The 14,869-nt window shown below is 36.4% G+C and overlaps 1 protein-coding gene across 1 annotated transcript in view; it reads left to right on the top strand.

Moving 5' to 3' along the window:
* Nucleotides 1-13,953, top strand: part of LOC135226936 (uncharacterized) — a 430,036-nt gene extending 416,083 nt beyond the window's left edge. The window contains exons 36-37 of the mRNA XM_064266617.1: nucleotides 246-537; nucleotides 12,117-13,953. Of these exons, the coding sequence (XP_064122687.1) occupies nucleotides 246-537; nucleotides 12,117-12,269 (445 nt within the window). The 3' untranslated portion in view covers nucleotides 12,270-13,953. The remainder of the gene's footprint in view (nucleotides 1-245; nucleotides 538-12,116) is intronic.
* Nucleotides 13,954-14,869: the final 916 nt, after the last annotated feature.

The following is a 14,869-nucleotide window of genomic DNA, read 5'->3' as shown; positions in this document are numbered from 1 at the left end:
CTGTATTTATGAATTTAAAACATTTGAAATAGTAACAGACATAAGGTGAAAAGCTAATAGTAATAGTTTTTTTATACTAAGTTTAGTTTATTCTAATATGAAAAAGTTTTCAACCATGCTTGGAGACTGAATTTCAGAAATTGTACAGTAACGTATTATGTAGATGGGTTCTTTTTCTTTTCAGTACTAAAGATTGAACTATTTCCTTTTGATTTATGCCAGTATTTTTTTTTTTTATTTCAAAGGTATAATGACTTGCCAAGATCATCAAGTACAAATGCTTCCCTGGTGAGAGAAATAGCAAATAATCAGAAAGGATCAAGCAACTGGGAAAAACCATCTACTTCCCATGGTATGTCCATTGTTCGTTACTTCACTCCATCAGCATGCATTGTTTGTGGAGCTGCAACTGTTCTAACTGGTGCAGGGGGTGGAGTTGCGTTATGTTCAGACTGCAAGACTACCCCACAAGACACTGTCCTTGCTCTTAATGAGAAAATTCGCCATTATGATAGAGCACTTGACAATATACAAAAGGTTAGTACAGTATTCAAAGAACTTTTAATTCATAGAAGAGTCTTTTTACTTTCATCCCATTTTGCCTCTTTCCAGTCTTAGTTGTCCATTTACTGTTTCAATTTTATTTCCCTCATATAAAAACAGATCTATTGTCAGCGGGGTGCTGATAAGCAAAACCACCATTAACCGAAACTCAGCAATTTATGGCACTGTGGCACTTACGGCACTAAGTTTTGGTTAACGGCGCTGATAACCAATACAGGCAGTCCCCGGGTCATCAGACGGGGGTTCTGTTCTTGATGGGGTGCTGATAAGGGAAAACCGCCATTAACTGAAACTCAAAAATTTATGGCGCAAAGTTTCAGTTAATGGCGCCTCTTTTAGGTATGTTATGGCATCAAAACTCTATTATTGTCACCTTATGACTCCGATAACTGAAACTCGGCCCTTATGGTGTCATAAATCGCCAATTTTATGGCGCTAGACAAGCACCATAAAACTGGATCGCCATTAACCGAGAACCGCCGATAACTGGGGACTGCCTGTATTCATTTTTCTCTGGTAGTAGTACAGTCAGTCTACAGTAGACCTCTAAATATCTGTTGAACCGTATAAGAACCGTATAATGAAGAGGTCTAACATAGGTTTTCCCCAAGTAGACAGAAGAGATGGTAGAATAACTCCAGGGAATGCCCTATGAAAAGATGCTTTAAGCAGATACATGCTAAGTACTCTACTGTTAACCTGTGCCCTGTCAAAGGAATTTGCATTGTAGACAGAGGTGTCTTCGTACTGCCGAAGGAATGTGCATTGCTAACAGAGGAGATCCCCTATGATGACATAAGTTTAGTAAGCTACTCAACAGAGGAAATGTACTATGATGATAGGACACCGACAACACCCCTCCCCCACTTCTGACTAAGAAATCACCATGGTGATTTTCCTGAGCGACATAAAGCAATGTGAAAGACGGATCTGAATTCCTGCAGAGACAAGAACAACTAGGATATTGAGGGACAGTACTGGTCTGGTTACTGTTGGATATATAAAACTAGGCCAAGTTAGGAATTGAACCCAACCTAACCAAAACAAATGCCAAACTCTTGAAAAACTAGAAAATGATACTCTTGTAGAAGTCATAAACCAGAAGAACATGCTTTTGGATATTGAAGAGTAAGTCTGATAAAAATAGGTTCGAACCAGCCAGGCCAATTTGGTATAGATAGGTTTGAACTAGGTAGGTTAGGAGTAGAACTTAACCACTTAGGCTAGGCTAAGACCTAGCCTAATGTGGTGAAGATAGGTTAAAACTAACTAGGTTAGGCCAAGTAAGTCACCAAAAATAAACCCACTTAGTTCATGAAAAACAGGAGATAGTTCCTCATCCTTCCTTGGCCAGGAAAATTTGAGGGTGTTTTCAAAGTCTTCTTGGTCTGGACTCAAGAACCTGACAAGTTGAGTAGGCCTGATCCATAGTAAAAAAATAATTCCACTCTCGCCAAGAAAACATCATGTATGATTGGAATTAATTGAATCCTGGTTTGAAAGCATAGGGCGGAATAGTTCTACTGAAGTTCACTGTAAATGAACCAACCTATTGACTAACTGTAACTACCTTGGCACAGTCTCAGATTAACATTCTCATAGGAAAAATCCAAATTTTAATACAAACTATGAAACAAAGTTTTTTTTCAACCTTAGAAGGGTTGAAGTCTTTGGGTTGACTCAAAGACTCAATAACCACAATGAAGGTTGTATGGGTCTGATTGAACAAATTTAGTCTACTTGTTATGAAGGATGTAACAGGTGGAAGATCGGTCACGTACGCATATGACTTGAAACGTACGTCAGCTGTTACCTATGTGACTAAATGGCATTGCATGGAACTACTGTATGGCCGTGGGCTAGGTTTATGGTCTGTTTCCAGAAATTGCATCTTGAGACAGTCTCCTCTCCCGATCGACGTGTGTGTTGATCTATGGCTGCCTAGTCTTCTCTCCAAAGAAAAGTTGCTGAGAAGCAAAGCCTAAGGGACGACTGGAGGAATGACTGCACATACCTGATACACGTACATGCATGTCTTAACTGATGTGCGAACTGGAACAAAGAGCAGAAGGCCTTCTAGGAGAACCTTAACAGGGAGGAGTTTTGGTATCGCTGTGACCAAGTCACGGAAGTTCGATTGACAAGGAGACAAGGGCCTTGGCTGAAAACACATCCACAATTGTGGAGAAACTCTGGTGTCTGTGCCATCAGGAAACTGATAGAAGAGCAACAAGATGTTCTCAAAGGATGGTGACTAAAGAAACAGACGTTCAAACATTGAGTCAACAACAGTCTTAGGGTTGCTGGAAACACGTCCATGGAGATGAAGAATTATTCATTTACATTGTAGAAAAGAGCATATTGTATGTATGGTGTTTTTACGTTGCATGGAACCAGTAGTTATTCAGCAACGGGACCAACAGTTTTACGTGACTTCCAAACCATCTCGAGAGTGAACTTATATCACCAGAAGTTGGAATGCCCAAGAATCGAACTTGCGGCCACCGAGGTGGTACACCAACACCATACCGACTACTCCACTGAGGCGCTTGAAAGAGCATATTCCTTGGCTGGATGTCCTTGAATCACAGGAAGACGATTGTCACATCTGGTCATGCCCTTGTAAACCTGGAACTAAGGTGACTAAGTGACAAATGTGTGAGCATCAAGGCAGCAAAGCCTATGCTGGAAACATCCCCAAACATCCAGAAACTCATCCAATGAAGGAAACTGCATCAACTCTGTGGCTGGAATGTTGTAGAATCTCTTATCTTGAACCATCTGGTGAGAATCATCGGCTCATGGTTCTAAAGAAAACCGAGCGAGTAGCAAGCATCATCAGAGCCTTGGATTTTGAATAATAGAAAGAATTCAGAGGAGCTAATAAGCCATGAACAGGTCGAATGCACCCTCTACCCAAGTGTCTGAAGAAACAAGGGAGAAGATACTAGTTGGGTGAAAATTCCCATAGATAGTATCATTAACACCAGTTACTTACCTCTCCGCTTGCTGAATCCGAGGAAACTGTGCACATGCTGTTCTGTGTTGCAGGGTCTTGGAGAGAAACTCACAACATGAAAGAAACCCCAGTTCGTAGATGAGGGAGAGCACCAATAGAAGAAGGTGATGATGATGATGATGAAAGGATTTCTTCTTTGACTTCTACCACAACTGGAGGGCCACACCAGTACACATACATGTGAAGAAATAGCGTACAATTTCCTAAGAAACCCCAAGTCTGAGAGAGCAGAAGACTGGTCATACTTCTCTTGAAATTCAGACTTGATCATTTGAAACTAAGTCATCATAAGAACCAACCATGACGTCACAGGAACAGATTACTCTTACAAAAGCTGAAAATATTATGAGTAGGAGCGGGATTAACCCCTTCAGCACTGGGACGTACACATGTACGTCTTTTACGGTACAGTTAAATAAAAGACCGGGACGTACGCTGTGTACGTCTTTCATCCCTCCTCGAAAAGCAAAGCGTTGTTTTCTTTAGCTTGGATGGTTTCCAGACACAGTATTGTGTACGAGAGAGGTGCTGAAGCTCCACCCACAATTCATTCTAACAATGAGCGTCCGATGGACGTCGTGGACGTCATTTTCATATGGGATATTAGGAGGGGTACTGGCCAACATATACCAGTGCGCCTCAGGCTATTATCTGAGAAGGATGATTACGATTTTGTCGTAAACCATGTAGATTTGAATTCCAAATCTTTTTCCCCCTTTTGATTGCAGTTATTTTATGTTTTTTTTTTTTGTTTTTTTTTTTCAGTATCATGTCAGATGATAGTGTTTCAGAGTCAGGGTCTGAGTACCTGCCAAATCTATCAGATGATGATTATAGTGATAATTTTTTAGAGGTTGACAGTGACAACGAGTGTTTGGAAGACATTGAACCTCTTTGTCGATGAAGGCTGGCAGTTCATAACTGATCCATCTTGTGACTTGCGCCCAGACCCACCCCCCCCCTGATTCACGGAGGGTGGCAATGGGATTCCTGCTTATACACCAGATTTCATCTGCTTACGTGATGCATTTTTTTTCCTTTTTTGTGGTGATGTAATTGACAAATTGTGTGAATGGATGAATGCTCGGGCAGAGTAGTACTTTCATTCAAGAGGAAAGCGTAAGGTGAAAGGACTTCTATGGAGGCCTGTTACTTGTGATGAGATGTGTTTTTTTATTATAGCTTGCAGATGATAATGGGGTGAATAAACTGCCCCATATGGTAATATCGCATTGGTCACGAGATGCTGTTGCTTTTTTTATCATTATTATTATTATTATTATTACTATTATTACTGTTTATTATTATTATTATTATTCCACCGCTGCCTAAACATTCATTGATGTATATGCTGTTTCTGTATGAAACCTAGGAATAACTGTTTCAGTAAGAACTAGTACTGCTATTACCACTACTACTATTTTATACTACTACTTTACTACTTTTTCTGCTATTTATTTCTATTACTTTACTGCTATTCTACTACTTTATAACAGTTCCTACTTCTGCAATTACTTTTTCTACTAAATATTCCTATTTTTTCCGATATTCTTACTATATTTTTGTAATTTTTTGACAATGGGGTAAAAAATATTCATTGATATCCATACACACATGTTTTCACATAAGAATATGAAGGAAAAATATGAATAACATAAATTTAGTGGGAGCAAGTAATGATTGATACTCGCGGTCGACAGGGGGTCTCATGCGGTATGCAAGCATTAGCAGCAATGTAGCAGGCCAGTGGCGAAGGGGTTAATCATATATTCAAACAAAATTAATGACAAAGTGTATAGTCATATATATGACTAAAAGGGGAACTAAAGTGAAAGGCATCGGTTGACAAAACGTCGAAGGGAGATGATACCCCCAGAGAAACAGAGGAAAGCTATGTTTAAGATTGGTACCCCTTAATGATGATGCAAACTACGCAGGTCACCACGTAGAAGGGGCTTAGCGGCTTGAAAGGAACACACTGCCGTCGGGACTGTCTGGGTTCCAAACTCCTACTGCAGCACCAACAAGGAATGCCAATAAGTAGCAGCAACTCTGGGAGAGTGAAGAGAATGCAGAGGGGCTCCTAGGATATGAAAGACTAAAACATTACCATGTTCCCAGAAATTATGTAATTGAAACAAAAATTGTGTCTAAAAAGAAAGGACATATACACACACCTAAACGGTGTTAGAGAAATAATGACAGTGATATAAAATGAGACAAAACTCCCACACAAAAGCCTACTAAGCAGCATGAGTAAGTAAATATATCATTGAAGAAGAAATAAAACATATTGAAATGTCTTAACATACATGAATGTTTCAATATTATCCAAAACAATATACAGTCGACCCCTGCTATTCACGGACGCATTTGTGGATATCTCATGGACCTTTTATACCCATTATTCACGAAAAATTTGCGTATTTTTGCTACTTTCTTATGAAAAATAACCACAAATTACTGAATTTTCATATCAAGTTTCATGATTAAATGCACTTTTTGTGATAAAACTTTAAAAAAGCAGGCTTAAGCATTTTAATGGGTTTTTCTTGAGCTTGAACTAACAAATAGGCTATAACCTTGTCATTGCAACACCAGTAAGAACTTAACACTCAATCTCAATCAATCAATAACAAATAAGCAGTTTAAGGATTCTAGCTATTTGGGGGGGGGGGGGGGGAGGGAGAGAGTCTGGTATGCATCCCTGAGAATGCGAGTGTCCACTGTACTTCAAATTACAAACTTGTTAAGAAAGGAGGAAGAGAGTAATGCTCCCTATCTCCTTGAAGGGCAGTATTCCTCCTGAGAGAGACAGGCAGCATTATACATAAAATCAGCTGATGACAAAGTAGTAGGAATAGGCCTGAAAGCACATCTGCAAGTTGCACCTGTCCTAGAGGAAGTCAGAAAGTGAAGCACAGGAACCCTGGAATGCCAGGACATATATGTTGACACTAACAGGACTTCTTAGGCTGGACAGAGGAATCCATGAAGTAACAGAAAAAGGCATCATAGGCTTGGGTTTAGAGAAAAAAAAAAAAAAAAAAATGGCTCTGGAGGACCTTACCTTACAGACCTTACATCTTGTTCGGGTTGCCCCAGGTACCCTCAGTGTGAGCACCTCTAATGTCTACAGAGAGTTTGCTAGTACATCTTCCGGTATATTTTGCATCTTCCAATCTTTGGATGGTCTGGGATGCAGCTTAGATATTTGTCGAGCTTATTCTTAAACACATCTACGCTCACTCCTGATATATTCCTCAGTTGAGCTGGCAACGCATTGAATAGACGCTGCATTATCGATGCTGGTGCGTAGTGGATTAATGTCCTGTGTGCTTTCCTTATTTTTCCTGGTATAGTTTTGGGCACTATTAATCTACCTCTGCTTGCTCTTTCTGATATTTTTAGCTCCATGATGTTTTCGGCTATTCCTTCTATCTGTTTCCATGCCTGAATTATCATGTAGCCGTTCTCTTCTCCTTTCTAGACTATATAATTTTAATGATTTTAGTCTTTCCCAGTAGTCAAGGTCCTTAACTTCTTCTATTCTAGCTGTAAAGGACCTTTGTACACTCTCTATTTGTGCAATATCTTTTTGATAGTGTGGGTACCATATCATATTGCAATATTCAAGTGGACTACGAACATGTTTTATAAAGCATAATCATGTGTTCAGCTTTTCCCTTGTTTGAAGATGGATGTGGCAGAAATGAGAATGCTTAGTGGATGTCTGGGGTAACAAGAGTGGATAGGATCAGAAATGACTACATAAGGGGGTCAACTAAGGTGGTGGAAGTATCAAAGAAAGTGCAGGAGGGGAGGCTGAGATGGTATGGACACCTGTTGAGGAGAGATGAGGACCACGCTGGGAGACATACTATGGGAGTGGAGTGAGGCAAGGAAGAAGAAAGAAGAGACCAAGAAAGAGATGGAAGGACTGTGTGAGAGGAGATTTACATGAGAAGGGAATTGATGAGGCAGAAGCGCAAGATAGAAATAGATGGAAACGGCTCATCCGAAACGGCGACCCCATATAAAAATGGGAAAAGCTGGGAAAGAAGAAGGAAGAAGAAGAAGAAGAAGAACAACATTCCCATTTTGCTTTACATTTTGCCAATAGAATTGCTATTTGATCATTGCATAACATGTTCCTATTCATCATCACACCAAGGTCTTTAACTGCTTCCTTATTTGTAATTGTCTCATTATTAGGTCCCCTATATGCATATAGCTTTCCTTCTCTGTCTCCATAATTTATTGATTCAAATTTATCAGAGTTAAATACCATCCTATTTACCTCTGCCCAATTATATACTTTGTTAAGGTCTCTTTGTAGCGCGTTCCTATCTTCATCACAAGTAATTTTTCTACTTATTCTTGTGTCATCGGCGAAACTACTCACTACCGAGTCCTTAAAATTACTGTCTATGTCTGCAATCATAATAACAAACAGTATTGCAGCTAACACCGTACCTTGTGGCACACCGGATATTACCTTAGCTTCATCCGATTTCTCATCGTTTGCAATAACTAACTGTTTCCTGTTGTGTAAAAATTCTTTTAACCATCTTCCTACTTTAATCACAGTATTATGTATTCTAATTTTCTTCGCTAATATATTATAGTCTACCTTGTCAAAAGTTTTTGCAAAGTCTAGATAAACCACATCTGTTTCATTTCCGCTTTTCATATTTTTGTATAAGTTCTCAAGGTGGACTAACAGTTGGGTTTGTGTACTTTTTCCGGGTACGAAACCATGTTGTCCTATATTAAACAAATTATTTTTATTAAATGTTTCATAATATTTTTCTTCATTACCCTTTCATACAGTTTCATAATATGTGATGTTAGACTCACAGGCCTATAATTACTTGCCTACTAGTCTGATCCACTTTTGAAAGTAGGGGTAATATATGCTAATTTGTGCTCATCATAAATCTTGCCTGTGTCTACACTTTGTTTTAATAATATTGCAAGTGGCTTTGCGATAGAATGAACTACTTTCTTTAACAAAATAGCAGGAACACCATCAGGACCTGCAGCAGCTCCATTTTTAATTTCATTAATAGCCTGCACAATATCAGCTTCATTAATATCTATATCAGCTAAATATTCACTATTTTTGTCCCTTACTTCTGTATCATTATCTTCATTATCAATTCTAGGGGTGAATTCTCTCTTATATCGTTCTGCCAATATGTTGCATATTTCCTTTTTTTCATTCGTTAATCTCCCTTCAAATTCTTAGAGGGCCCCTATTTCTATTCTTTTAATTTTTTCATCTTTTTCGCGTACGAGTATAATAGTTGGGGTTTTGCTTGATATTTACTAGGGTTTTTTCTTCCATGTCCCGTTTTTCATTTTCTTTTGATCGTATAATCTTTTGTTCTGCATTTTCTATCTTACTTTTTAGTTCTATAACTTTCCATGCATTTTTTTCTTTTGCAAGACCTTTTTTCCATTTTCTGATTTTCTGGAACAAGATCCTTCTGTCTCTTGGTATGCATGATTGATGTTTACTTTTCTTCTTCAGTATATATTTTTCCACTATTTTCTCTAATATTTTATATTGTATCTCCGTATTTACCCTTATGTCATCACTTACAAAAATGTTATCCCAATCTTTGTTTAATTCTTCATTTATTTCTGACCATTTTATATTTTTACTGTAGAAGTTGTATTTTCCATATCCTTCCCACTTTTTTCTCATTTCTTGCTTATCTCTGTTTTCACTTGCTTTGAATGGACTGTTAGTTCTATGACATTATGGTCTGAAATACTCGCATTATAAACTATTATTTCTTTAACATAATTCACCTCGTTCACAAAGTATTTTCCTTTCTTGTTGGCAGGTGATTTATTTGTTGAATGTTGTATTCTAGTAGCATATCTAATAGCTTTTCGAATTGCCTCTTATCTTTTGCACTACTATTACTCTCTTTTTTTATATGTATAAATACAACCACAATCTCCTATTTGTTCTTTCCAGTCTACGAAAGGAAAGTTAAAGTCTCCAGATAGGAGAATAGTCCAGTCCTTGTGATTTCTACATATATCATCCAATTTTTCTATTATTATGTCAAACTCTTTAGTATTAGGGAGTCTATATATTACTATGTTCATTAATTTTTCAGATTCAAATTCTACCGCTATTAGTTCACATTCTGAGTTACTATATTTCTCATATATTTTTCCTTGTTTTTTGTCTTTCCCACATATTGCGGTTCCCCCTTGATTCCTATTTTTTCTATCTGATCTATAAGTTTGGAACCCTTTTATTTGATCATCATTCCCAGTCTCTTGGGAATACCAGGTTTCACTTATATTCATTATATCTATTTTCTTTTCAATTTGAGTTAGTTCTTCTAAGTACTCTATTTTTCTTTTTGAGTTACTCGTAACTAAACCCTGCACATTCATCACTATGATGGTTTGCGTGTTTTCTCCTTCATTTAATATGGGTAATAATAAGGATTTTCCCATGTCTCTTTCCTGTTCTGGTATGTTGTTCTTTTCTTCATTTCCAGAAATTCTGACATTAAAAAATCCTACTTTTTCCATAATATTTTATCTTCCTGCATCATAATTATTCATTTTGTGTCTGAATCTGCAATTTTCTCCGTATCTGCAATATCCTCTTGCATCATAAATACAGTTCTTATCTCTTGAGTTGTATCTTGGAGCTGATGGTTGGAAATATTTTGGTGATCTACCATATTGCGGTGATGGCTTGGTTTTTTCTTTCACCTGATATTCTTTGTTCCTCTCTTTATTTGTTTCTTTCTGACTCACTTCCACTAAAGCTACATATCAGATGCCAGATGCCACAGATTCTTTCATTTACAATTTTTTATTGTTTTTAACTAGTTTTCAGCTGATGCCAGAAGATATATCCTAGTGCTGAGACTGAAGGGTTGTTCTACGTATGAACAAACTGAATTGGATATTTTCACTTATGAGGTCATAATTTTCTTTATTTTCCAAAATTGATAATTGAATTTGACTGTTGAAATCACTGTCTGTGAAATGCAAGAACCTGTAAATTACCGGGTACTGATCGTAAGGCATGAGATGGACCAATAATCCCTTACACAGTGCTTCAGTACGTGGGGCAAGGAACACTATCATTTCCCCAGGCAAACATCCATCCACTACTAAATCGTACAGGTTCCTTGTTGCCTGCCAACGATGCATTTCTCGAGGTACCAGTTTGTTTTGTTAACCATGGCTTGAACAACCAAGTTGTCAATAAAAAGCCTAGTTTTCTGATTCCTTGCTGTCATTACTCAAGCCACAGTCGGTAGTTGCTCCTACTAGTCCAGCAAAAACATAATTTGGCATAGTCTTGTCCATCCATCCAACCATTGTTCCAAAATTCTAGCTGATACGCCATGCATCCTAAACACCAACACCAATACCACTCAAAGAGTAAGACCTAGAGTGCCTCCTACATGGTCAAAAAGACTGTCTCCCCACCAGCCTTTCTGTTTCATCTCTGATAACTTCACTTTTGTCCTGACTTTCTGCATCACTGATATCTTGTTAAGTAGATCATCATCATCAATATTTAGATTGGTTATCCCCCTCAATATATATCTTCTTCATTTTCACTGTCAGAATCGCCAAACTAACCATCTTCTATTTCATAAAATTCCAATTCACTTGATATTCTTCTTTTGTCAATGGTGTGTGTGTGTGTGTGTGTGTGATTGTTTTTTTTTTTTTTTTTTTTTTTTTTTTTTTTTTTTTTTTTTTTTTTTTGAGGGGAGGTTGGTTTACACCTAACACTCTAATCTCCACCCACAACCAAATGCACCTGTCACTGTGCAATATATATTGGGCATAGGATCAATGGGATACAGCATCACCTATTATGAGATCTAAGGAGTAATTGTCTTTCACCCACAGTGTGATTTAGAGGAGCCTATGGGTTGCCATTTTGTTATTTATAACCATAGAATTGATTTGATGTAATTCCCACAAATTTTGTTTGAATAGTATGGTGTGAAATATGAATTCCCAGGTGTGTCAGTCCAGATTGGGCCTCTATAGCTATTATTAAACCCCACAGGAGCATTGCTGAACAGGGGTTAAGGATTCTTAAAACAGTTACTTGAAGTGGTCCTTCTTAATGACCTTCCTCCTGATGAGTCAACTTCACTAATGCTTTTGTGCAAGAGTTCTGATCAGTGGACAGCAATTGTGCAGCCATATGAGATTATTATTAGTATAGTATTATTATTATTGTTCATAAGATGAACCCTATTGGAGAAACAAATCCACAGTTATGTAAATGTACATGTATTTCAGTTTAAAAACAGCAAATATAATTTATTAGTGTGTACACATTAATTTTCATTGTTTTCCTTAGCTACCCTCATTCAAATATAACACTGGGTTGGTTTGAAGTTTAGTGTTTTCACCATGTGGTAACTTATGGTAGATTGAACTAAAATATGTGTAGTATTTATTCTATTCTTAGATTATTCTAAAATTGTGATAAAATATTTTGTCTTCACCATTTCTTTAGGTTTGCCAGGCATGCCTTGGATGTAGACTGGAAAAGGTGGAGTGCATATCCATTGACTGCCCTATCATTTACCAGCGTAACCAAGCAAACATTGACCAACTTTTAACTGGACAGCTGCAAGAGCTTATTCAAAGATTTACTAGTGTGATATAAAATTTATAAATTCCAGCAGGATAATGGAGAGCTTTTGTGTAACAATATTAAGATTTAAGAGTAAATTATGACTGCAAATCCAGACTGACTTAGTGATGCTGTTAAGTGATTGTTGAATAAGAAAACAAATAAGTTCAGTACCTTCCTTTGGCACTGATATAAGATGGCTTAAGTGCATTAATGTTATTAGATAACTGAATGCAGAGTATTATTAGTGAAATTATTAAATCAAATTTTGTATATATTGAGCTATATAATAGTTCAAGAAATTTATTTTGAAAACACAGAATTATATATGTACATTTAGTGAAAAACCCTTATGTGAATATATAAATAGTACGTATAAAACAAAGCTTTCTGTGGTAAAAGTTTGCATCTATGCATAAAAAAAAAACGGTTTTTTATGAAGACTTCAGATTTAGTTTAAATGGCAAGGTAGATGTGAAGATGGAAGGACGACTATTTTAAAGGTGGTTTGGGTCTTTCAAGAGTAAAAAAGAAAAAAAATATAAATAAATAGAGATGTAAACTTATTGTTCTTTGTTTAGTTTTTGCCTATAGTGTGTAGTGTATGTTTTATGTTTTTTCAATATATGGAAACCCTGCCAAATTGTGATCTCAAAAATGCTTAGTTTTTGGTATCTCCCTACTTGACAAATTTTATATAAATATACCCTTGATGGGAATGTTAAAAGATTAGGATAAGTGTATATATATGTATATATTGAAGAAATTCTGAAAGTTCTATATATTTCAATTGTATGGATTAAGTTATGCACACTTTTAACTTTATTTTTGTCAATAAATTATTCCAGGCTGTAAATATAATTTTAGGTTTTTCTTTTCAAGGTGTTTTACTAATTTCTTTTGAAATCTTAAAATATTTTGAATGCTCATCATGATTCATATTCAAATGATGTGTTGTGACAGTTTTGTTGTGTGATCCATGTTAAAGTACAAATGTAGATAACATTTGTGTGTCAATTCTTTGTTACAGGAAAGAATGTGCTGCAAAAAACTTGCTTTTTCATGAATGTTACACAGTTATTTGGTATCCACAATTATCTTTCTGTGCAGGTCTTCCTAGAATTAGAGAGAGTAGCCCTTTTATATATCCTATTTATAAAAATATATATTTGATGAGAAACAAGGCAAATGTATATTTTGGTTTATATATATATATATATAGTATTTACTGTTTTATTCAATTGGAGAAATAATTTATATAAGTAATTAGTTTAATTTTGTAAATTAAGTTTATTTTTTATTTTCCTGTTAGCACTCAAATCTAATCAAACTAATCCTTCTCTACTTAATTAGCAAAGCTGCTTCTTTGCTGCTTCCAGTAAGGAAATAGTACAATGTTATTTTCCGTTATTTAAACATTAACAAAGAAGACTTAAAAAAGAAAAAGAAAACTTTTGGGTTTCTTGGTGTCACAAATGTGATATGTTCAGTTTTTAGATCCCCCCTTACCAGTATTGATTGTACTAACATTACTACAATAATATGTCCTATCCCATACTCACAAGCCTAAATATTGGTCATATTGACCTGAAGTATTGTTTAATGTGTATTGAAAACTATGCAGATGTGGATATTTGCTAATGTTGTACAGGAGAATATTTATAAATGTAAATTGTGTAAATTTTCTACGGTTGAATTAAAGTTGAATTTTATATAATAGTTCTTTAAATTATACTTGCAAAAAAAAGTAATAATTTTCCTTGAAATTAGCAGGCATGATTAAAGGGAAAACAAAAGGACCAGAAAAATTCCAGATATTCCAAATATACAAATAGGACAGTACTGTAGAATATTTTTAATGCTGGAATTCACCTAAAGCCTCGTACACACAGTTGAGGCTCGCCCAATGAACTTTGCTTGATGTGACATCAGAAGCGGAAAAAGTCAGAACCTTATCCGCTGTTTCTCCGCTTCTGACGTCACATCAAACAGTTCATCGGGACGGGCCCTAAGTCACTTGTTGTGTCTACAATATGTACTCCACATAGCAGCACTTTGTTAAACTTTTAAAATGGGCAGCCCAGCCTTTTTGCACAAAGATAAGTATGTAAGACTACAACTAAATATTTCATGACAGGCCAGTTCAGAGCACCAGAAAAAGACTACCTTTTCATCCTATTTTTATTTATTTATTTTTACCATACTTAATTCCTTGTACATAAAATGATGTGTCAACCTGTACAATAATTTTGACTGCCCATTGAATTTGATAGTGGGTGAAGTTAAACAACAGCTGCACCGCCACCTGTGATGTGGTTGAGCAAGGTGAAACCAATATTTAATTACATCAGGCGTTGTTCCTATTCCCACTGGATGCAGTGGGCAGAATCAACTGGCCAACTTTTCACACAATCCACTAAATTTGGTTACAAAAAATTTTCACATCTGCTCTACACCAATTGCGATAGAGACTATAGAATGATTAGAAATACTTAACCCTTACGACAGGCATGCAAATTTATATGAAATACCCCTTTTGGAAGATAAACCCACAGCTGAACATAAATCTCATATATACATTGTCTAGAGAAGCATCTTGAAGTACTGAAAAATTAACCCTTTTCACTCTCATT

The sequence above is a fragment of the Macrobrachium nipponense genome, chromosome 15 (assembly GCF_015104395.2).
Source record: "Macrobrachium nipponense isolate FS-2020 chromosome 15, ASM1510439v2, whole genome shotgun sequence".
Taxonomy (NCBI): domain Eukaryota; kingdom Metazoa; phylum Arthropoda; class Malacostraca; order Decapoda; family Palaemonidae; genus Macrobrachium; species Macrobrachium nipponense.
This window is presented reverse-complemented; position numbering and strand designations above follow the sequence as displayed.